The sequence below is a fragment of the Panthera tigris genome, chromosome A2, assembly GCF_018350195.1.
Source record: "Panthera tigris isolate Pti1 chromosome A2, P.tigris_Pti1_mat1.1, whole genome shotgun sequence".
NCBI classification, from domain to species: Eukaryota; Metazoa; Chordata; class Mammalia; order Carnivora; family Felidae; genus Panthera; species Panthera tigris.
The window spans coordinates 118,181,460-118,206,486 of record NC_056661.1 but is presented as its reverse complement, the minus strand read 5'-3'; the positions used below and the strand labels follow the sequence as shown (position 1 = coordinate 118,206,486).

The window sequence follows — 25,027 nt, the reverse complement described above, 5'->3', positions numbered from 1 at the left end:
CTCTTTAAATAAAATATAATTTGGGTCAGAGTTTTCTAGCCAGTGCTTAGCTTCTCTGGCTTTGAGAACCTTTTGGTTAATTTCTGCCTATTGCCAAATCCTTGTGGTTGTGTTAGAATGACAGTGGTTGAATTTCCTATTTAATTTGCTGGTCTCTATGGTTCCTGTTTCTAACTTGTTTTGATGTTGAATTTCAGCAAGGAGAGAACAAACTGGTAGGTCCTGTAGACATACATAGGGCTAAAAGAAAGTGTTTAATTTCATGAAACTGTAATATGTGAAATTTGAGGTTTTTGGAAATTGAATTGTAACTTGCAAGCAAAAGACACTTGGCTATTAGACAGAAAACTGATAAGATAAATGTTTAGATTTCAGGGAAGGTTGAAAGACGCTCATTTTGGACAGAGCCTTGAGGCCCATGGTGTGTGTGGTCCTGAGGCGACTTAGTGGTCTCATTATCTAGTCTGTTCCAGTTATGGCCCTGCTTAATTGCCTGCTTACTTGCCTCTTCAGGAAAAGTTACTAAACTTTTGTGTGGTGACCGTTTATTAATATTCTTTGCTAAGGAATATGGTGGCCAGCTAGCAGAGCAGTTTTGTCTAGGGAGTGCTTTCATATATTGTGGCTTTACATTGGACTGTAATTTGCTTTTTATGGGTGGTTCTTTATTTTCCTCTGGGTCAGGGTCATTTCCCCACACTCAGTGCATATGTAATTTTTGAGACACTTTCCCATTTGCTTCAAGATTTAAGACCCTTGGGGCACCTGGGTGGCTCAGTCAGTTGAGCATCCGACTCTTGATTTCAGCTCAAGTCATGATCTCAGGGTCCTGGAATCAAGCCTTGCATCAGGCTCTGTGCTGAGTGTGAAACCTACTTGGGGCTCTCACTCTCTCTTCCTCTGTCCCTCTGCCCTGCTTGCATTCTCTCTCTCTCTCTCTCTGTCAAATTAAAGAAAATATATTTAAGATCTAAGGAATGTTAATATCACATAATTAAAATTAATTATTGGTAAACATAATTCTTATGTTTTAGGTTATATCAAGTGAAGCTCCACATACTTATAGTGACCTGTAATAGAGCATGCTATTTCTTTTCTATTGAATATACCATTGCATTTGGACCAGATCAATTCATATGTTTAAAATGGTTGTTCATCACATTTTGTATGCTATTTTTTCTATAAAAAGATTTTTCTGTCTTTTAATAGTTTTTTAGCAATGATTTTCTATTTTCTTCTTGAGTATTTATATTTATTCATTTCTAATTTTCTAATCATAATTATGATTACGTGTCATCTGGATTAGTTGATCTGTAGTAAGGACTTTGGGAAGTTTGAATTAAAGGTAAGCCATAGCTCTTTCAATAAATTACAATTAAAAAAAATTTACAATTTAGGTCAGTTTCCCAGCCAGTGAAGATAGACATAGATTATAAGGGAACCATGTAGATAGATATAATATGTACTTACAGTACAAACAAAATTGTCTTATTATAAGAATGCCATTTAGTATTGATGTAAAATATGTTAGAGGAAAAGACTGTTTCCCCGCTTTGCCAATGTATATATATAAATTTACCATAAAGAGCAAAAAAACTGTATTTGTGAGATTTCTAGGTTCATTCCTATATTTTCCTTTCTGCCTCTTTGATGTTTTATTTTATCTTTAAAAAGCTGTAATTATTAACGAATATGCCACCCTCGAGCAAATGGCTGAATTTCAATGTTGTGTTTAGTCTACCTAGTGGAAAGGACATGGATATGTGAAATTGGCAACATGGCTTATTAAAGACAAATAAAATACCTTTTAAAGAGCCCAGCTATTTTACAAACAAAAATTTAAATCTTACCAAATAGACCTTTTAAAGTTAACAGGTGTTTTAAATTGCTTACCTATATTATTATGGTATTGTGTATTTCACCTAAAACCAGAATTTATAACATGTAGTTTATTAGATTATTTAGGTTTGTTTGAAAGAGTTTGGGTTTACTTTGAACTTTAATTGATCTGAAAATGAATTTGAGATTTTTAACCAGTTCTAATAATGTTTTTAATATTAAACCAAAGACCTCATTGATATCTGGCAACTTTTAGTAGATTCTAATTCTATAGGTAGTTGCATGAAATGTTTATGCAGAATTGCAAGCTATATTTTTAAAACTATAAACCTATAATTAAACTATTACTTTTATCTATTTACTTAGAAAAGTGAAGAAGGGCTCACTATTAATAGACTCCAGTACTATTGATCCTGCAGTTTCAAAAGAATTGGCCAAAGAAGTTGAGAAAATGGGAGCAGTTTTCATGGATGCCCCTGTTTCTGGTGGTAAGTGGCAGCTAAAATCTATGCACACCTATTTCTGTTTGTCAGAAGAAGCAATTACAATTTTCTGGTACCCAAGACATATCCACATATTTTTAGACCTGTTATAGGAGTCTCCATTTCCTCACTGAAAACAAAAACAAAACAAAATCACTTCTGTTATTCCGTATGCTCAAAAAACATTGCTTGTTCTAAGTTCAGACAAAAGGATGTCACAACCTTGAAGAGTTGTGAATTTTTGGTCCAAACTGCTATGGGTTGGGCTAGAGCTGTTCCTAGAAAATATAACTTTTCAGAACAGATTCAAGAAGTAACTAGCTTGAATCTTCTTTTAACTGTTAAAGAAGTTGAGGAAATGGTAAAAAAGAAAAAATCATTTTGCAAGGGGAACTTTAGGCCCAGATGATTTTTTACAGGTGAATGTTACCAGAATTTCAAGGGGCAGATCATCTCCATTTTTCTATGAACTTTTCCAGACAATAGAAAAAGAGGAAACACTGCTCAACTCATTCTGGAGACCCGTGTAACTCTGATACTTCAACCAGAAAGAGAGAGAAATGAGAGAGAAAAATTTTAGGTCTATATCAGTCATGAATACAGAAGTAAACATTTTTAAAAAGTATATTAGCAAACTAAATCCAACCATGCGTAAAAGAGATTAAACACTACAACCAGGTTTGTTTTATCTCATATGTACACAAATGACTTAATGTTAGAAAATCTATAAATATATTTCACCACATTAACATACTTAAAAATCATATGATCATCTCAGAGGACAAGGATTCTCAGTAGTAAGATTCTAAAAGCATATTATTATATCAAATATTAATAGTGGGGATCTGGGTATTTTGGAATGGCAGGATTATAGGTATTATGATTTTCCATAATTTCCAAATTTTCCAAAATTACTGTGTAATCAGATACCATACACATACATGCATGCACACACACATACATATGTGTGCATAAATATACACGTATATATGTAATTAGTTGAAGACTTGTTTCTAGCTTGAGACTTTCTAGAAAGGCTGGACTGAAGAAACCAGTCATTTGCTCAAGACCAAGACTAGATTTTTTTTTATTATTATTTTCTGTAAAATTCTAACGTAATCTGAGGAGGAAAATAAAGATTGCTAAATGGAAAGTTGTCCTTTATAAAATCATCATCTCCTTACAGTGTTAAAAAATAGCTAACAGCTAGTGTGGTATGTTGTTACAGTAATGACCTTTAATGACTCACATCTCTGAATCCACTCCGTGTATCCATTCACTCATTGACTCTGAGTTGAGCTATCTGACTTGCTTTGGCCAGTGGTATGTTAGCAAATGTTACACAAGGATAGACTTGAAAAGCACTTGGCCCTGTCTTGCTCATGGGGACTTCTCTGCTGTCACATAGAGAAGCCTGGATTAGCCTCCTAGAGACAGGCACTAACCACCAAGCGTACGAGTGAGGCCATCTTGACCAGCCAGCCAGAGTCACCTTCCCAGATGGCTGCAGCTGTATTACTGAGCTCAGGCAAATGAACTGCCCAGCTACAGTTGTCCAAATTGCTCATCTACAGAATTGTGAGCAAATAAACCCACTAAGTTTGGAGTGTTATGTAGCAGTAAATAACTGATGGAGCCAATATAGTTGATATTTCCATTCTTATGTAGAAGTGTTTGTTGCCTAATGGATCGATCAGTGTGCCACCTGTGCTTACATAGTCTTAAGTGTCATAAACCCTTTCTGAAGGAGAATGATAGTACCACAGTTAAAATAAAGGCCAACTTTAATGCTAAAGCTAAGACGCTAAAATGAAGTTTATTATTAAGCCAGTCCAGAAAAGAGTTTTGTTTGCTGCAAACTGGTCTGACTTGTATCTCTGTATTCCTGAGTACAAAGGAGAATGTTTGCCTAAATGCTACTGAAGTAGCCACCTGGTGGGCTGATATGAGATACCTATATTTCATAAGATCTGGAAAAGTAAGTTGGTAAAACTTCAGTAAATCTTACGGTGTTTTCATGGACTTGCTGGAGTTCGATATTAAATAGTATGTATAGCTTTTAAGTGTCTTTTGTGCTCTTAGAATTTTGATTAGTAGAAGGGACTTCAGTAATAACTTAATTTGACTTTGTTATTTTACAGATGGGAAATTGAGATCGCAATGAGGTTAAGTGGTTTGCCCAGAGTTCTCTAGCTTGATAGCCAATCTAGACTAGAATCTTCTCTCCCAACTCAATCTGAGGATCTTCCCACACACTGTTAGACCTTTTCTTCCTTTAGTCCCACCCTGTGGTGGCCTTCTCTTTTTCAAAGCAGTGGCCTACTGTTAACACCATTTCTAACAATTTTACCTAGTGGCTGGTCCTCTCTCTTCTGTCTTGCTAACTAACTAGCACTGCCGTGTAGTAAAACCTTTGGTGGGGAGGTGAAGGGAGAATTGCCTTCTTTTCTGACTCACAGAGATTGGCTTCTAACCTGGAAGAGGCCTAACAATTCTGTTCCCGTCGTTTGAGAAGCAGTGGTTGAGAGGACATTATTCTCAAATCTGGGGACCTCTGCAGAGATCAGAACAGTCCTATTGTATTCACCCCATCCCGAAATGTTTATTAACTGGCTTCTCAGGAGTCTTTTGTTCTGCTGATGAGTTGGGATAGAACCAGGGTTTTTTGGGTCTTTCATATCTTTCATGTGGATCCAATGTTTTGTTTAATCAAATAAATGTCCAGAAAAAGAGAAAGTAGAGTAATATTTTGACACATCCCTAACATGTTTGAATGTGACTAGGCTAGGATCTGTTCAGAGGTTTAAGGAGATGGAGTTGACAGGATTATAACCGAAGGCAGTGAAGCTATTTTCCATGCCCTTCTTCTGTGTCCCCATAGTATAGTATCTGTGCCGCTCCAAGGACCATGGTGTGATTCTTGTTTGTGCCTGTTTCTTCCACTGCTAGACTCTGAAGAGGGCAGATGTCTTTCTCCACTTTCTATCTCCAGCGTATATCTCCTGGCGAGCATGTAATAAAATAAAGTATGATGGATTGCATTAAAGATCTTCTGGTTTCTAGTTTTTTAATTTCAAGATTAATGTCAAATATTTTGAGCTTTCCTGCAGTTGTTTCCTCACTCCCAGGCTGTACTCCAGCTTATTTATCTCCAGATCATTGACCTCTCTCTGAAGTTCAAGTATCTGCCTTGCATTGTAACATCAGTAAGATATTAAGTAATTACTGTGTTCAAAATGTTATATTGTAATATTAGATGCTATTGGGAAGTGTGATTATGATCACAGGGCTGGGGGTAGGATAAAAGAAGTAGAATAGTAATTCAGAACAACTTAAAGAGGAAGTTCTTGCATTAGAAGTTTAGGATTTAGGAAAATATACTAAGAAAAATGATGTATAAATAGTTACACAGTGCAAAATAATGTAGCACAGCAGTCTTCTCAGTACTTAGCAACCAGAAAGGGAACTCTTCACTAACAGTTTGATCATAGCAACATGTCGGGCATTGTAAAGAAATACTGTCTTTGTCCTTTCTGGGGTGGCTATTAATACTTTGACTTTTACCTGTATGGATATATAGAGAAAGAATAATACCAGATTCGATTTAGACAGTTGATTCTGGGGCAACAGAAGAAGTTTTAGTTCTGGAAATGGAAAGTTTATGTTAAAGGTTAACTGCAAACCTCATAGGTGATTGATTCTCAGTTATATCCACGGGAACGAACTAGTGGAATTTGGAATTAGATTTTACAGTTCGTTAGTGACTATTCTTTAAGCAAAGAAAAAAGGAAATCTGTTAGTTCATACAATTCTCTTATCACCTTTAGTTTCAGTTTTTGTTATACTGTTAACAAATCCAAAGTTCACTTGATATTAGGCTCAGTTGGTTAAGCGTCTAACTTCAGCTCAGGTCATGATCTCGTGGTTCACAAGTTCGAGCCCCACATCGGGCTCTGTGCTGTCGGCTTGGAGCCTGGAGCCTTCTTCAGATTCTGGATCTCCCTCTCTCTCTCTGCCCCTCCCCTGCTTGCACTCTGTCTCTCTCTCTCCCTCAAAATAAATAAAAATTAAAAAAAAAAGTTCACTTGATATTAGGGGTAGCCTAGAACTTTTAGGGAAAGAAAGGAACTCTAAAAATGAAGTTTTAAAAAAACTGAAGGTCTTGTGTTTTTTTTCAGTGAAATGTACTTAAAATTATTATACAATTCCTGCAAGATTATATACTGTTTTCTGATTATACACTCTTTTTGTTATGCTGACAGTACCTTGATTGCAAGGGACATGCTTCACTCTTCATTTCATGCAACAAACATTTATTGAGTACTTTTATGTGGTGGGTATGGTCTAGGTGCTGGAGTTAGTGCTTTGAAAATATGAAAAGTCTTTTGTCACATGGAGCTTATGAGTTAGTAGGACTAGAGAGAGTAAACGAACAAAAATAATTTTAATGATAAGTCCTATGAAGAAAAAAAAAGGCAGAGTAAACAGTTAATGACACAGACTTAAGGGGAAGGTCTTTTTACATAGAGTGGACAGGATGCCTTCGCTGGGGAAGTGGCAGTTAGGCAGAGACGTGAAGGCACAAGTCTGGGGGAAGGGTATTTCAGCGGAGGAAGCTGCTCGAAGGGCTCTGAGGTATGAACAAGCTTGGTAGGTTTGTGGAACATTTATCTTTGTATCACCAGGACTTGGCAGGTAATTGTATTCAGCGTTCATTGAACTGACTCACCTATAAATTGACTCCCCGTATGTCTAACGCCATGCCTTCGTTTATCTGTAGTTATCAAAGTAAAGCTAACTAGGCTGTTACGGAAGTTAGCCCATGACACTGGCCTCAGATATGATGCCTTAATCTATTTCTCTATCTTGTGTAAATCACATCTGTATGAAAGTTGTAATCCTTTAATAGTCAAATGTTGTTTCGTCACACCATTTTGGATACATGCTGTTTGTTTGTTTTTGGAGAGGGTCTGCTACTGTAAGGTTAGTTCCAATTTGATCAGCTCTCGTGTATAATGAATGCTAGACATAAAGCAAATTAAAAACTATTGTTTGTGACTAATGACCAAATACTGTTCAGTGTGTTCCAAGGGCGTAATTAACAGCACTTAACTGTGCTTGAATAATTGAAGAAGAAACTCACTGATTGCCTAATCTGTCTGTAGAGTTGCCCAGAGACCTTGAGTTGAAGTGACTCTGAGGTGGCACTTGTGCTTAGCCCAAGGCTGTCTGAGCCGGCAAGCCTCATTGATTTGCTACACCGGATTGCTCCAGTTAGGGATTAATGTCAAAATTAAATAATTGAACTGGTGTGTATGTGTTTCCCTACCGGGAACCCAAATTTTATACTCTATTTGGCTGGGTTAAGTTTTAGTAATTTGTTTGAGGTGTTCTTAGAACACGGAGTAGTGAGCACAAAACCTATTAAGGGATTTCTGTTAGAGTCCTGGACTTGCTTGCTCAATTCCTCAATGAAAGTCTCACACACACACCATTCTTGTTTTTAAAACAGTGAACTGGGCATCTACTGTTTTTCCACCAGATCTGTATCTAATTTAGGGTAAAGGGACCACAAAAACAAAACTTATTTCTATTTTGGCACCTAACACCATCATAGTTAAGGATTTGTTGGCATTTCATTAAAACATTTTCTTAGAGAGGTTTATAACTTGGCAGATTTACTTGCCTTTGGGCTGCAGCATTGCTATTTCTGTCCAAAAGTAAATGCTTTCACCAAATTTCATACAACTGAATTTGCGTGGGTATATGATGTGTAGAGAGGGAAGGGCTATCCCAAGAGGTCTTTTTTTCAAGTTGTCACAAGCTGTTCGATTAAACAGTAGTATTGTGTGCGGCATTTACTCTTACATTTTAGTCTTACCTCAGGAAGATTTTATTTTCTTAATGTTTGAAAATAGGTTGATTTAACATGGTTGAGATAATTCATTTTCATGAGTCCTTCCCTTTAAAGAATGGTACTACTATGATTTTTAGTTCTTTTTACATGACTGGCTTCTGTTATAAAATGTGAAAGCATTTTGTGGCGGGGGTGCCTGGCTGGCCCAGTCGATAGAGCATTTGACTCTTGATGGCCCCACGTCGGGCGTAGAAATTACTTAAAAAAAAAAAAAAGAATTTAGTGGCACCTGGGTGGCTCTGTCAGTTAAGCATCTGACTTCAGCTCAAGCCATGAGCTTGCAGTTCATGGGTTCCAGCTCTGCACTGGGCTCTATGTACAGAGGGCCTTCTTCAGATCCTGTCTCCCTTTCTCTGCCCCTCCCCCGCTTACTCTCTCTCACCCTCTCTCTTTTTCTGTCTCTCTCAAAAATAAATAAAAATTAAAAAAAAGTTTAAAAAGTGTTTTATGGCATTGACTTTTGTAGGAGAGACTTGAATTACTCGGTCTTGAAAAATATTAGCTAAAATAAGCCTTTCCTTGGCCTGTTTTCGTGGTATTTAAAGCTTTAGTAACTCAAATAATTAAAAATTTTCCTTAACTTTGTTTGATGGACAGATGCATTTCCTTGAAAGTGACCTAAAATTCATCAATGCCAGCACACTAGAAATGGGTTAATTATGTCAGTCGTTTACATTTACCCACAATTTTACTTATTGCCTTATATTCATTAAGTATCCTTTTTGCCTCTGGAGGATACCTTTTTTTTTTTTTTTTTTTTTTGCCTAGGATTTTCTCCAGTTTGCACAAGTAGTTCAGAAATGTTTGGTAAATAAATTCCAAGGATTTCTTTGAAATTAGTCCCTAAGAAGAGGTGCCCATAAAAACCTCTTTTTACATTCTCTGGCAGGCTTAAGACTCCCTACAACATGTCACGGACAGGAGTCCCTATATAAGGTGTTAATGAGTTCTTAACACGTTTAGAGAAGACTGCTGACTCCCTGCCCAAGGTAGCATAGTTGAGGCAGCTTTAATAATCTGTCTCCTAAGAAAATAGTAGAAGAATGGCTTAGAGAAGGCCAGGTGATCAGTTCACTCAGTGCTCGTGTTACTGTTATCATTTATTGTGAGTAATAATTGCTATTGCTAATAACAACCTAGTTTATTTCTCAGAATTTACGCTCTTGCAGTTTGCAGTTCCCCATCTCCAAATCTGCAGGCCAGGTTTTAATTGCCGCGCATTTAATTGCATTGACATTTCCAGTCAGGTAACCATTACCAGGGTTGATCCTGCCAGGCTCTGTCCTGTGGTGGAGGGACACTGTGTTCTCTTCACATGGTTATGTTGGAAAGTGCATGGATAAGGCAGGGGTCCTGTCTGAAGTAATCCTAGGGTATTTTTAATGTCCTTTAATTGCCGTTCAGGATGTAAGTCAGACCAGACACAACTGGGTCTGGTCACAGTTCAGAACTGCCGTGTGGTGTTTATATAAAGGTAAAGTATATTTAGCAAATAAATCCCCTGAAGCTATTCCTTATATAATTTATTTTTTATTAACATCTGTTGATTGCTAAGCAGTGTGAAATTAGTTCCAGTATACGTTGTGTATTATGTCTTTATTTTGTTTGACTTGTGATCCCTGGATAGCACTGGCGGTAAAGCGGGAGGAGGAAACGGAATTACGAATTTGACAAGGGCCTTGTCATTGCCATCAGACCATTATCAGACTTATTTGCGGTTTTCTAGATGTCTGATTTTCTTTTCTTTTTTAGATGTCTGATTTTCTTAAAGATAGCTTGATAATGTTAGCAAATGAAAAGTATAGTAAGTTGAATTTAAATCCTTCCCTCTCTATATTTGCTGTATGGTTCCATTTTGTTTTACATTGCTTTGGGTGTTTCAGTTGTGAGAATTTTAAATTTAGAGGCCCATTTCATAGTAAGGACCCTTCCATTAGGGCCAGTGAAGGGATGGCAGCAGATTTACCTTCTCGCCTTCCTTCCTAGTGATTTAAACTTGACCTGAAGGTAGAAGGTTTTTGTTGTTGTTTCGTATATAGGTCAGATTACTTGTATCACTGTGAGAGATGTGGACTTTTTTAGAGGAGTATTAAGAGTTTTAAGATTTGTCCCTGACATCTTTTTTATTGAGTTATTGACTGTTAGTTATGGTCATCAGAATGTTTATCCCTCGTGGTCTCTGGGACGGCATTGTTCTTAGGGAGGTCTTTAAAAACGAAACATAATATGAGGCTGGGCATACAAAGAGTTTTATCATTAATTACATTTCATTTCCCTTAATTCTTACGTGTTAGGGTAATACTTGTTCTCAAGTGACCAACATTTTTAATGTACTGTGTACGTATATTAAACGAGTAGAAAAACAGTCTTGGCAGACACTGAAATGGTTAATTGGCTTTTCCAGCCAAGATAGGTTTGTAAAACTTTCTGAAAATTAAGAAATGGGAGGGAAAGAATTTTTCTCTTCATTAATGCCATATTTTTATTAACCCTTTACCTATAAAGTGTAGTTTTAGGCCATAAACATCTTCTTGCAGCACTTTTTCATTAGACAAGCAGCTAGAGGAAGAAGAATAGTTGATTTACTGTGATTGTCAGATATCTGCAAACATTACAGTAGTTAAAAGAGTTATTTTGACATGACATCCTAAGTAGGGATGAGATTTTTTTCTAAAAGCGAATGATAATTTTGAGAAAGGAATCCAAGCAACAGCGTAATAATGACTTTGAGATGTGTTATCTTTAGTAGCAAACCTTTAAAAACAGCATTAAGAAATATTTGATGATTTCTCATGATCTTTAATTGGGCTGTATTTTTATATTCTTATTAGTACTTGTATAAAATCAACAGCTTTTCGTGATAAGGCATTTACATGTTAAATTTTGCATACGGCTCTATTAGAAATAGATGGAACAACACTGGATATTTTAAAATTAATAGGAATAGCCTAAATTTGATTCAGAAAAGTTACTTTATATGACATTCAAGGGCGAGTGGACAAGGGCAAGAGAGAGGAGAGAGAGGCAGGCAAGGCAGGAGCACGTGGGGACGAGAGCGCAATTACATTGTCCTTTTCCATTTTAGCTGGTAGTTTGGAGTAAAATTGTAAAGTTAAACTTTTTGGAATTGTTACTACCCCGAGTGGGAATATAAACTATATTGAACAAAATTTATTTAGCCTGTTAAACAGTCCACCTAAAACTATAGTTAATTAGTTTACGTTATTACATCACTTCTAGTAGAGGCTCAAACTGGTACAGAGTAAGAGGAGCTCCATCAGGTGAGCTGACTGCTACCCATATGGGGCTTTAAGATAATGATGAGTTTAAATTTCCTCTTAGAGCTAAGTGAGAATAAAACTGGAGGCAATAAATACTCTTGGCCAAAGCCATTAAATGAAAAAGCTGGGAATTCTCCAGCTCTTGACTTAAATTGTTTGTTTATCAGCTGGCGCCTAGTCTGGAGTCGAGAGCTGGAGATTTCTATCTGTGACAGAACTTTGAAACTCTTGCAGGACACTTTCATTTCAACTTAAGGTAACTTGAGTTTATAGCTTTGGCTTTAAAGATTACTAATGATTTACTCATTTCCTTACCATTTAACCAGAGTGGACTTTTTCCCAGGAAGGGATCTGTGTTTATTTAGGGCCTTTGTCTGCGGAGGGATTAAAAGGCAGCCCACCAGCATTGTGAACTTGATGGTAATAAAAGGTCACCAAAACACACCATAAAAACATTCTTACCATGGAATTAATTATACAGTGTAATTTTACAAAGCAGCTCGGTTACTCCATCCTTGCCGTCCCCCTACCCCCGTTCTTAAACATTTCATCTTTTAAAAATTGAAGTTTTGGTATAATTTAGGCTTTTGAAGCAATATTTTGCTGCTGTTATGGTATTTAAACATTGAAGCAATTGTCACCTGCGTTTAATTCCTTAACAATTTTAAGGTTTTTTAAATAAAAACGATCGTTGTTGTTAAACTGTGGGATGAATAACTTGTTTGGGAGAGGGTAGAGTACTCTAAGGGATGGTTGGAGTTTCAACAGCTCAGTTTCTAAAAACCTAAGACTAGTTAAGAGTTTTTTTTGTGCCACCAGGTGGCATTGCATCCAAACCTGCTTGTGATAAAGGGAGGTTTTCAAAATAAATTCCTTTTTGTTCAAGAGAGGTCGTAATCGTTTTGCTAGATTTTGCCTTTGAAGTTGGCTTAAAAATACATCTGATACCAAGGTTGATTAAATGTCTCCAAAGACCTGAAGAGATTTCTGAATGCTGCAAATGTTTGCTTTTAGGTGGTGAATATTGAAAGTAAAATGTTGATACATGAGCAGAGGATTGCTAGGTTTTTTTTTTTTTAGGTAAAGCGAACATTTAACAGTTGGTTATTTTTGTTTTGCTTTTCTAAACACCCGAGAGAGGATCCTGCCTATAAAAACCCTCACAAATGTTGCAGAGACTCCCCAATTCGGCAAATCACCCCTTCCCCCAACGCACACACACTCAAACCCACCCCAGCCCTTATTAAAAAAAAAAAAAAAGTGTCAGCAGGTTTCCCTGTATGGGAATTTTTAAAAAGAGGGAAAGACCTCTGAAAGGTGCAAGTGGGTCCTTCTCACAAGCCTAACTATGAGATTCATTAGGCAGTCCATGCTCATGTGTTAAAAGCTGCTTTTGGGAAAGTAAATTCTTGCAGTTTCCTGTACTGGTTTTGAGGGAGTCTTTATAGTCTTTCGAAAACAGCTCATTTTAAGAAAGTGATAATGTAAAAGCAAGAAAAAAAACCCTCATTATAAATTTTATAAAAGTATAATTTTTAAATTAAAATATACGTTGTTCTTTTTTTATGAACCTGCATATATTAATAAACTGTACAGAAACAAATTATTTAATACAACCTATCTAGGTGCTATGATATGTTGAATAAATAAAGTTCAGTGTGCACTCTGTTGATTTTTACCCTTTTAAAAAGTGTATTCACCATGCAGAGATGTTTAATGCTTAGCTTTGATCATTTATCAAAAAGCTTTATGAAATTTTACTCATTTTATATTCCTGCCTCTTCTGTCGAGGCTTCTTAGAAGTGTGCACAACCTGTTTAAGAAATGTATATGTTTTCAAAGTAAATGTTTGACCTCCCACCTTGATGTTCCTGCTTTTAAACACACACACCCATACCCCCCCCCTTCTCTATATTTTGAATAACTTGATTGAAATGTGTGTTGTACTAAAACTAAATATATACAAATTTCAGTATTACAAAAAGAGAATTGTGTTTTAACAATTATAAAAATTTAAAAGTGGCACATTTGAAAATAGTCTAGACAAAGGTACTCAAGACATTTGACCCTGAATATTTTACTTTTAAACTTGATACAACAGTCTGTTTCTTAGCTTTGTTGTATGCTGATATTCCTACTTATTTAACATCAAAAAGCTGTAGTGGTTTCTCTTTATAGATTGTGCCTGTGTTCTGGAATTGCCTCCTGCTGCCCATGAATTGCTTCTTGGCTTGTTTTGTTAGAATTTCTCACCAGGGTTTTTGTGAGCTATGTAGCCAACATTAAAAAAAAAAAAAAAAAAAAAAAAAAAAAAGAATTTGATACAGTAGACTGGATTAGTAAAAATTATACTTACTATTCATAATGGTAACTGAGTAAACCTCTTGGATCAGCATATCAGTTTTATGTAATGAAAGCCCATGCAAATCTCATGTAATAATATGCATATATAAAATTGCCTACAATGTCTCTGTTTTTCTAGTTATTTCTGTAATATTAAATGACTTTTTTTGCAGAAATTCCAGAAACCTACTTTTTCATTAAAAAATAATAGGAAAAAAATCCTTACTCGTTTCAGGGTGTGTGTAATTTGGTAATGGAGCATTTAGATTTTGGCTTCTTTCATTTCAGTTGGAAATAGTATTGGTGTAAGTGAGTGTTGCCATGGGAACCTCCACATAGATATAAAAGGCAAGACTGTCTAAGTGGAGGAGGAGGGGCGATGTACTAAAATACCACCGGCCTAAATGATCTATTTTATATGTATGTTGGGGGGTGTAGGGGGAGCTAGTTTGAGAAGAGAAGAAAAAGTGGTGCAGAAAGTAAATGTTAAAAGTTAAAATCATGTACTCATACTTATGGAATCGCACAGTTGGAAGTGTTGTAAATTTGAAATGTGATTCTTAATGATTTGTGTCATTTGCGTGTGCCGGGAGTCTTTGCATACCTTATTTTTAAACTGTTGGCTAAACGTGTTTAACTTACGTGATTTTAGATAAAATATTTAATAAAGTGAAATTTGGTTGGAAGGTTAGGATTTGGGTCCCTAGATGGTTTTAATTGTAACTTTATTAAAGATAATTATCATACTTTATTCTTTTTCAGATATCTGAACAATTTCTTAAATCTACAATTTTTGGAGACTTTTGGCTTTCAAAAAGCTGGCTTTAGAATATTTTTAATACTAGATTTCAACATTTAAATACTTTTAAATATTACTCAAGGAAACAATGACTTACTGTATTTGTATGTATAATGTATGGTTTTCTGGAAAAAAAAAAAAAAAGCATGGAACCAGCAAAAGCAAGCATCAAATCCTGTCCTATCCTTTTAGCAGCGCATGTGTTGCTATTAATCAAGATGGTTAGAGAACGGCCAATTTAACTGCATATAAAATAACATTTTTGGTTTTTGTATATTTAGGTTACAAAGAACAGTGAAATTGTGCCCAACATGAGTTAGCGTGGTAAAAATGCACCATCATCATTGTACTTTTAACACTATAGATTCTGGTTGTCAGATGCACGTGTAAAAAAAGAAAAGACATTAACCTGGGGAAAACTGTTTAAACTTACCTTTTTAGTCAGTCCAGAGAAAAAGTGAAGCTGCCAAGGTAATAAAACATCCAGAAGTTTTTAAAATAAAAAGGGTAATTTAAATTAAAAAAGGGAGGCGGGAGCCGGAGAAGAAAGAGGCTAAAAAAGACAGCACTCCGCTCCCCAGGCCAGGCAGCATCTGATGTAAATTAACCCCAGTGGAAGTGTATTGTTTCCAACTCCGCAAACAATGCCGGGCATCTCTTCCAGAGGCGTGGGTGTTGGCGTGGACAAGAGGGTGTTGAGAAGTTGAGAGTAAGAGGTGGCGAGTTTAGTCATCAGGGGATTCTGTGGCATAGAAAACAACAGGGTTGAGCGCAAAGAATGAAAAAGTATGTTTGCATATAAAGTTAACCAAGTTTAACCTTCAAGAGGTATGAAATAATTCATAACTGTGAGAGAATGCTTAGTTGTCAATAATCTTTTAAAGAGACTGAGACCTTAATCTGCAAAGTGTTCAGCAACCAAGATACCCACTCCGAGGTGTGCTTTGGCGTAGGGTATCTGCTTAGTTTTAGACTTCTTAAAACAAAACAAAACAAAACAAAACAAGAAAAATACATTTCTTGGAAAAATAGATAATAAAAGTGATAAAAAGTCAAGCTTATCAACAAAATAAGAGAATGAAAGTAACAGCAAAAACATCTGTGTTGTTTTTCAGTTTTTGTCTCCTGCCCCCCCAGCCCCGCTCCCATCCTCCAGCTTCCTTGAGAAAAAAATATGACCGTTTTAGAGTGGAAAGCATAAAATTGTACATGGCCTTATCAATAAATGGATTCAAAATAGCATTACTTTAATTTAACACCTTAAAAAAGTTTCATAATATAGAATTTTCTAGGAGACAGCAACTGATATTTATTATTAAGTACCTTTGGTGTTTCAGGCTATGATGCTGGGTAGTTTATGTATTTTAAACCATTTAATCCTTATAGCAGCCTCATGAAATGCAGATTACCCTTATTTTTTAGTGAGGAAGTTGAGGCTTTTTTAGGAAGGGACCACATGACAACATGTACTTACTGTAAGAATTAGCCTGATGTAGCAAAAAGAAGGCATTTTAGGTAGAAGATTTTAGAATATTGTGATAGGACTAATAACTTCAAGTGTGGCACTTGTTTAGGTAGCTAGGCTTTGATTTGTTTATTTAAAAATGGAATCAGTAGAAATGCTTTTTCATGCTCCATTGATAGCACCATTGAGTGACATACTCCGCCTCAAATCAAAATATAGAAGGAATTAGTAGTCGACTAAAAAAGTCCACGCAAGTAATTGAAAGCAGTTTTGTTTTTGGTCTCATATGCTTGAATCTAGTCAACCACAGGAATAAGAGACAAGAAAATGTGGAACCGGAAGTAAAAGCCATTAAGTTTTAAACCTAAAATAACTTCCTTGGAAGGTCTTTTAGAAGTTGGGTGTTAAAAAGAGCCAAAGGGTATCTTATACAGGACAGTTTCACATATGCTTTCTCTTTTAACTTGTGTTTTAAATTTGTTATTTTCCAAAATAAATTATTTAGTCACAACTTTTTAAATACCAGAAATTGGCCTTTGTAAAATATCCATTTTCAGTGTGCATGTAGCCTTTTTTGGTATATTTATAGTATTCAACATTAAGACTTAAGACTGATAGTGTATAAAGCTTATTGTGCAATAATAATAATAATGAAGTATACTGTTTAGTCTTATTTGACATTACACCTACCATTTGGTGTTTTACTGGATTATAATGTGTTGGGAATTGATGATTTTTATCTTCTCAATATTTTTTACCTTTCTCAATATGCACAGTTCTTCAGTCATATTACTAAAGAAATCCCTCTCAACAGCTTTTAACAAAAAACCTTTAACAATAGTGCAGGTGTGTGTGTGTGTGTGTGTGTGTGTGTGTGTTGTGTGTGTGTGTGTGTGTTGTGTGTGTGTTGTGTGTGTTTTAACAGTTTTATCCTGAAGGTAACTCTGAAAGATACTTTCTGCACCTAGTTCAGATTATGTTAAAAACAGTGAACAAACAAACCCATACTCATCATAGTCTAACTATACGACACAGGTTTCACTGAAGGCTGTAAGGAGATCTGAGGTTTATGACATTTTGCTTTGCCACTTTTTCTCTGAATTTTAAAAAAAAACCAAGTTTGCCGAAGTTTGAAATGCTAGTGCATATTTGGAGAATAAACGGAACCCTGAGAATTTTAGGTGTTTAAATGGTCTGATACGTCTGGTTTCATCCTTACAGATTTCTAGCTCCAAACATGATTGGCGGTAGTTAGGAAAGACAAATGAGGAGGAGCCCTTTCCCTCATAGTGGCATGTTCAACAGGGAAAAACAAACCACTACTCTTGTTACTATAGCTTACAGCAGTGAAGAAGAGCCTCATACCAATTCTCAGGGGTTTTTTTTTTGGTAGTCCTGTGTGAAGCTTCTTTTATTTCACTTTGCTCTCTTTCTTCTTTTTTTAAATTTGTTTTTAATGTTTTTATTTATTTTTGAAGGAGAGAGAGAGACAGAGCATGAGCAGGGGAGGAGCAGAGGGAGAGGGAGACACAGAATTCGAAGCAGGCTCCAGGCTCTGCGCTGTCAGCACAGAGCCCCATGCAGGGCTCGAACCCACAAACTGTGAGATCATGACCTGAGCCAAAGCCGGACGCTCAACCTACTGAGCCACCCAGGCACCCCTTGCTGTCTTTATTCTTAATATTTCCCACTTGTTATATCCAAATTGTTTCTAGAAATGCTTACTAGATAGATTGTTGTGAAAGGAAAGGGTAGAAAAGGCAGAGCAGAGAATAGTGGCAAGAAATTTCTGGCAAGAAAAAAAGCGCTATTCTGACTCTGGCCCTTACTGGGGTAAAGTTCCAAGAGAGTAAGGATTATTACTGGTCAGCAAATCATCCAACTGGATAGTGATGAAAACTGGAGTTTAGCCAAATGTATTTTTGTGTGGTTTTCCTTTTTTCCTGCTTTTGGTTGTGGGTCATCTGATTATGACAGGATGAAGTTCAAATTTAGTTTTGCTTAACCTCAGTGATGTTATTTTTCTAACCAAAGTGGCCAATGATAATGAGATTCTTCATCAGAAAAAAAAAAAAAAGAGCAATTCTTGCTCTTTATCTGTATATCAGTTTTATTTTTATTTTTTTTATTAAAAAAAATTTTTTTTAACGTTTATTTATTTTTGAGACAGAGAGAGAGCATGAACAGGGGAGGGGCAGAGAGAGAGGGAGACACAGAATCCGAAACAGGCTCCAGGCTCTGAGCTGTCAGCACAGAGCCCGACGCGGGGCTCGAACCCACGGACCGTGAGATCATGACCTGAGCCGAAGTCGGACGCCCAACCGGCCAAGCCACCCAGGCGCCCCTCTGTATATCAGTTTTAAATGGTGATGTGGTTTTTGAAGATTAAGGTTGTGATTTTTAAAAGGGTGAACTGTGATATTTCAGGAAGTATGCTAATGTGAGCATACAGCAGTGCTCTTGTGTTCTTCCGATGTTAATGGGGAAACTGTAGTAATGAGGGTGAAGAAAAGTAAGGACCCCAAAAGAAAAATACCCATTTTGTTTTTGTTGTTTAAGGGAGAGAACTAGAGAATTTATAAGTACTCTCAATTATATGTGGATGTAAAGTTTAAAAAAATGGGGAAAGAAAGCGCTTTAGAATGCTAATTTTGATGTCCATGCTGAACATCCTTATGAAGTCTATTTACAAAACAGTTGAACCCCAAAATCAACTCGAAATAAATTCCCAAGTAAGGAGTTGCTGGTTTTTATTTTACTTTGCAGTATGTGTCCTGTGGATATGAGGCTCACAACTGGGGAATGAGTTTTGGGAGAAGGTGCTGTGGAAATGAGCTGTTTGTGGTTTCACGCTCTAACCATTTAGTATTTCCCACTTATTTTCCATTGAGAATCATAGACGTGCATCTGTGTGGGTGTGAATCTTCACCTGACACTTCTCCTCTACCCTGCCAGACAAAATGTTAGCATATAAGAAATAGGTTATTTTTCTGGTATTTTCCTTCACATCCCATAGTAACTTAAGTTGAATTTTTTTCCAATCGATAACAAAAATGAAGGTTGATAGACTTACCTTTTACTTATGTCTGATTTTAAATGTTCTTGAATTTTTTATATGATACCACAGTATGCACAATTACAAAGAGAGGACCAACAGATATCTACTTACAATTTTTCAGGCAAATCTTTTGTTTTTCATGCAAACATTTTTTTTGAAGGGAGAAAAAAACCTTTCTGAATCCACCCCCCCAGTTTTTGAGTCATTGATACTTAATTTTTATTTGCATTATTTTACTTTTCCCTGCTGCATTTTAGTCGTAATTTTAAAAACTAAAAAAAAGTAAATGTAAAGGATTCAAAATGAAGTTTAGGATGAAAAATTTATCTAATTGCTTCTGTGTTTTGTTTGTTTGTTTATTTGTTTTCTGTGTTTCCTACTGAAATTCCTTCCTTTCAACCCTTCTTTAAATTGGACTCAAGGAAGGCATTTGGTAAACTTTTTTTCCTGGACCCCAAACCACAGCTTTGATGGACTCTTAAGGTCATCTACTCAAATGTGAACTCATGTCTTTGATATTGTGTTTGCTTTATGATGGGCTCCTTAATCTTTCCCAGTGATGATTTAAAATGAATGAATGGGATCATTCTCATATTCTGTTAAGGTGTTCTGTATCTGATCTTGGTTTGACAGGGGTGATTGTGTTGTTGTATGTCTAGTTTGAGTTGTACTTACTTTTTCTTGATTGTGTTTCTGAGTGGGCATACTCTTTGCTTTACTTTTCAGTGTTCACTCAATACATAATTATTGAAATGAAATGGCGATAAAGCCTGTGTGGGAAAGAAGTCCTCGTTTCCTGTCTTTGTTGGCACTGTGGGTTCTTAATCTCCTAAGAGTCTTGGGATGTAGATCTGTACATCACAACTAGGGGTGGGTAGTTTTTATGGCAAGGAAGAGGGAAAAAGATAGTATTGAAGCAATTCCTGTCTAGGTCTGCAAAGTGCAGATTGCATTTCTCTTTCAGTGGTGTTAGGTTTATGGCCCTTTTTTTGGAAAGTGCTATTAAGTGTTTGGAGACCTTTATCTTTCTCTGTTTTGTTGTAGCAGATGGAGTTGTCCTCTGGTGGTTTTGCTAGGTATGATAAATGTTGTACTAAAACTGCTTGGTGGAAGTTTGATCTGGAAAGATTACTGTTTTTTTGTTTTGTTTTGTTTTGTTTCAGTTTCCTGAAGAAAATGGAGTCATAGTACTCAGACTGTTGGAGGGCAACAAGCCCGTCAACAGATCAGCAATAATAACATGTACTTTTCATTGATGCTTGTGATTTTTTCCTCTTCTTTTAAAAAGGTTTAGGAGTAAAAATGAGAAATGATCAGTTTTGTCTGCAATAATATAAATGGCAGAAATTATCAAGCCTTTTCCCTCAGAGCATACAGGGAAAGATGTCTACATGATGAAGAATTGTTCCTAGTTTGCAAAATAAGAATGGAAGCAAAGAGGTTATGCAATTATCTTGTGTTTCCAGAAAGATTATTCAAGGGATATGGTGTCCTTAGTTTTATTGCTAAAGAGACTTCTTTGTGCATATTTCTAATATTCTAAGAGGCGTGTCTCTCTTTGGCCATACTTTTTTTTAGTTTAATTCTGATTAATTTGACTAGTATAACTTTTATGATATCTACTTCTAATAGCTTTTATGCACATCTGTGGTTTATCCACACTGGAGTTGAGAGGTATTAGCCACCACTTAGATATTGTATTGAAACAAATGCTTGCTCCAATCCTTTTGACAAATAAACTTGTCTCTAAGAATAGGAAATCCTAACCTAACTACCTGGCTTTTGAAGACTTTTTTTTTTTTTCCTTTCTTTTTTTTTTTTTTTTTTAAATTTTTTTTTTTTAACGTTGATTTATTTTTGAGACAGAGAGAGACAGAGCATGAACGGGGGAGGGGCAGAGAGAGAGGGAGACACAGAATCGGAAACAGGCTCCAGGCTCTGAGCCGTCAGCCCAGAGCCCGACGCGGGGCTCGAACTCACGGACCGCGAGATCGTGACCTGAGCTGAAGTCGGACGCTTAACCGACTGAGCCACCCAGGCGCCCCTCCTTTCTTGAGGGATTCTCATTCTAGATCAACTGGATGCAATCTGGGTATAAAGTTGTAACCTGAACTGAATCTGTGGGGTGATGTGTGGATAATTATCATCCTCGATTTCAGTTATTTGCATTAATGAAGTGTTAACTTAGGGAATTAAAAGCTGACTCGTTTTTGTATCTGAAACTTCCTTTTCTAACTCCTTTATCTTTCATGTTCTAGCTTTGCTTTTATAGCAGCAATGTAGTGAAGGATAGTAGGAGTGTCCACAGTCTTGAGCCCCTTCTTTTCACTAGTGTTGAGGAAAAGTGGTGAACCATATTTGGAATACTGGGTAGTCTCAGTGGTGTCTGAAGCACACTCAGGTCTTTGTGGTTACAACACCTGAGGTAGAGGATGCAAATGAATCTGGTTTATTCTGGCAGCGCTTCCCACAGTGGAGGGTTAGTAGCATGTATACCTGTTGGAAGATTATTGGCTTGCAGTATCAAGTTTTTCCTTTTACTGAGGTCGCTAGGAAATCAAAGGTAGATTTTGGCACCCAGTAATAATCATCATCTTCCCAGCCTTCCCTCCTACTGTATGGTTTCCATTCTCACTCGTAGCTTTCACTTATCGTGTATTTATTTAGTCCTTACTGTCTGCCAGACACTGGGATACATGGTGAGTGTGAAGGACCCGCTTTCCTTCTGCTTAGTGCTTACAGTCCACGTGTTTGTGTCATAAACTATCTCAGCATCCTTTTTGGAGGAAAGGATATGCATTAATATGGATTAATATTAATTAATATGGGTTCCCAGGGCCATCAGCTTTTCTTGTCACACTTCTATTTAAAAAAATCTTCCTCTGTATACTTGTATTCCTCCTGCTTTTGTTTTCATGTTGTTTGCTTGTTTTTCCCTTCAGAATTTTTTCATGAAATGAATACTCTTATCTCCCATCTCTTCCTAAAACTTTTCTATATTCTAGTTGAATACCTCATCTTTGTATTTTAAAAATATTTCATTATTTGATTCTGCGTACGCACACTTTTAAAAGACAAAAATGGGATTCTTTTTTTGCAACTTGTTTTTCATTTAATGTAGCTTAATGCGTCATAATATATAAAACATTTATTTTATGCTTTTTAATTATTCTGAAACATTCTATTAAGTGGACAGACTTCTGCTATTGTGAAAAGGCTACCCTGAATATTCTTGAACATACATCTTTTCATGTACAGTATATGTATGAATTTATCAGTAAGAGAAATTCTAAGAAATGGAATTACTGGGTTAAAAGCTTGTGTATCTTAAGTTTTGGTTGATGTTGCCAATTTTTTCACCAAAGTTTAATCTATTAACAGCATAGGAAGCTATTTATTAATGTTCTTGTCAACACTGTCTTTACATTTCTCTTCCAGTCTGGTAGTGAAAAAATGGTACAGCGTGGTTTTGATTTTCTTTCTTTCCTTTTTTTAAATTCCAAATTATGAGTTTGAGCTTTTTAAGAATGTTTCCTGACCATTTGTTGTTTTTTTTTTCAGCGATTGTGTCTTCTTATCCTTTGAATATGTTTTTATTGGATTTATTCATTCAGCAGATATTTGTTGAGTACTTAGGTGTGCTGGGCACTGTGCTAGGCATTGATTGCTTCCAGTTGATGTGTATGAATGTCAAATGCTCATTCATTTATTCAACAAGTATTTGTCAACTTATCTACCATGTACTATTAGTCTAAGCCTGGGAAAACACCAAAGAGAAGTAACCCCCCAACACTCACATACACATTCCTGCTCTTAGGGAGTTTATATTTTAATGAAAATATGTGTAGGGAAATATATACGTTACAAATCTATTCAGCCAGTTCTTTTTTCTGTATTCATTTTGTTTATAGTACTTTTTGAAATACAGAAGTCTTGAATTGTTTTTTTAAATTTTTTTTAACGTTTATTTATTTTTGAGACAGAGAGAGACAGAGCATGAATGGGGGGAGGGTCAGAGAGAGAGGGAGACACAGAATCGGAAGCAGGCTCCAGGCTCCGAGCTGTCAGCACAGAGCCCGACGCGGGGCTCGAACTCGTGAACCACAAGATCATGACCTGAGCCGAAGTCAGACGCTTAACCGACTGAGCCACCCAGGCGCCCCAGAGGTCTTGAATTTTTATGTCATTGAATTTGTCAGTCTTTTTAGGGCTTCTGACTTTTTTTTTTTTTAAGAGCTTTTCTTTTATATTGTTTTGCTTGTTTATGGAGTTACCATGTCGCTGTTTTTAATTTTATTTTTAATTTTTTAAAATTTATATCCAAATTAGTTAGCATATAGTGAAACAATGATTCCAGGAGTAGATTCCTTAATGCCCCTTACCCATTTAGCCCATCCCCCTCCTAAAACCCCTCCCATAACCCTTAGTTCTCCGTATTTATGAGTCTCTTCTGTTTTGTCCCCCTCCCTGTTTTTATATTATTTTTGTTTCTCTTCCCTTATGTTCATCTGTTTTGTCTCTTATGGTCCTCATATGAATTAAGTCATATGATTTTTGTCTTTCTCTAATTTCACTTAGCATAATACCCTCCAGTTCCATCCATGTAGTTGCAAATGGCAAGATTTCATTTTTGATTGCCGAGTAATACTCCATTGTGTGTATGTATGTATATATATTTTCTTTATCCATTCATCCATCGATGGACATTTGGGCTCTTTCCATACTTTGGCTATTGTTGATAGTGCTGCTATAAACATGGGGGTGCATGGGTCCCTTCGAAACAGCACACCTGTGTCCTGTGGGTAAATGCCTAGTAGTGCAATTGCTGGGTTGTAGGGTAGTTCTATTTTTAGTTTTTTGAGGAACCTCCATACTGTTTTCCAGAGTGGCTACACCAGCTTGCATTCCCACCAACAATGCAAAAGAGATCCTCTTTCTCCGCATCCTCGCCAACATCTGTCGTTGCTTGAGTTGTTCATGTTAGCCATTCTGACAGGTGTAAGGTGGTATCTCATTGTGGTTTTGGTTTGTATTTCCCTGATGATGAGTGATGTGGAGCATTTTTTCATGTGTCGGTTGGCACATGATGGGTTGTCTTCCTTGGAGAAGTGTCTATTCATGTCTTTTGCCCATTTCTTCACTGGATTATTTGTTTTTTGGGTGTTGAGTTGGTGTTATCGATTTTGGATACTAACCCTTTATCTTATATGTCATTTGCAAATATCTTCTCCCATTCTGTCGGTTGCCTTTTAGTTTTGCTGATTGTTTCCTTTGCTGTGCAGAAGCTTTTTATTTTTTTTTAATGTTTTATTTATTTTTGAGACAGAGAGAGAGACAGAGCATGAGCAGGGGAGGGGCAGAGAGAGAGGGAGGCACAGAATCGGAAGCAGGCTCCAGGCTCTGAGCTGTCAGCACAGAGCCCGACGCGGGGCTCGAACTCATGAACTGTGAGATCATGACCTGAGCCAAAGTCGGATGCTCAACCAACTGAGCCACCCAGGCGCCCCAGAAGCTTTTTATTTTGATGAGGTCCCAGGAGTTCATTTTTGCTTTTGTTTCCCTTGCCTCTGGAGATGTGTTGAGTAAGAAGTTGCTGCGGCCAAGATCAAAGAGGTTTTGCCTGCTTTCTCCTCGAGGATTTTGGTGGCTTCCTGTCTTATGTTCAGGTCTTTCATCCATTTTGAGTTTATTTTTGTGTATGGTGTAAGAAAGGGGTCCAGGTTCATTCTTCTGCATGTCGCTGTCCAGTTTTCCCAGCACCACTTGCTGAAGAGACTGTCTTTATTCCATTGGATATTCTTTCCTGCTTTGTCAAAGATGAGTTGGCCATACGTTTGTGGGTC

At 36.6% G+C, this 25,027-nt stretch overlaps 1 protein-coding gene across 2 annotated transcripts in view; it reads left to right on the top strand.

Annotated features, from left to right (window-relative positions):
* The window catches only part of HIBADH (3-hydroxyisobutyrate dehydrogenase), a 109,642-nt gene that overhangs the window by 22,225 nt on the left and 62,390 nt on the right, over positions 1–25,027 (top strand). For both annotated transcript variants that reach the window (XM_015535284.2, XM_042968788.1), the window contains exon 4: positions 2,206–2,327. In XM_015535284.2, the coding sequence (XP_015390770.2) occupies positions 2,206–2,327 (122 nt within the window). The remainder of the gene's footprint in view (positions 1–2,205; positions 2,328–25,027) is intronic.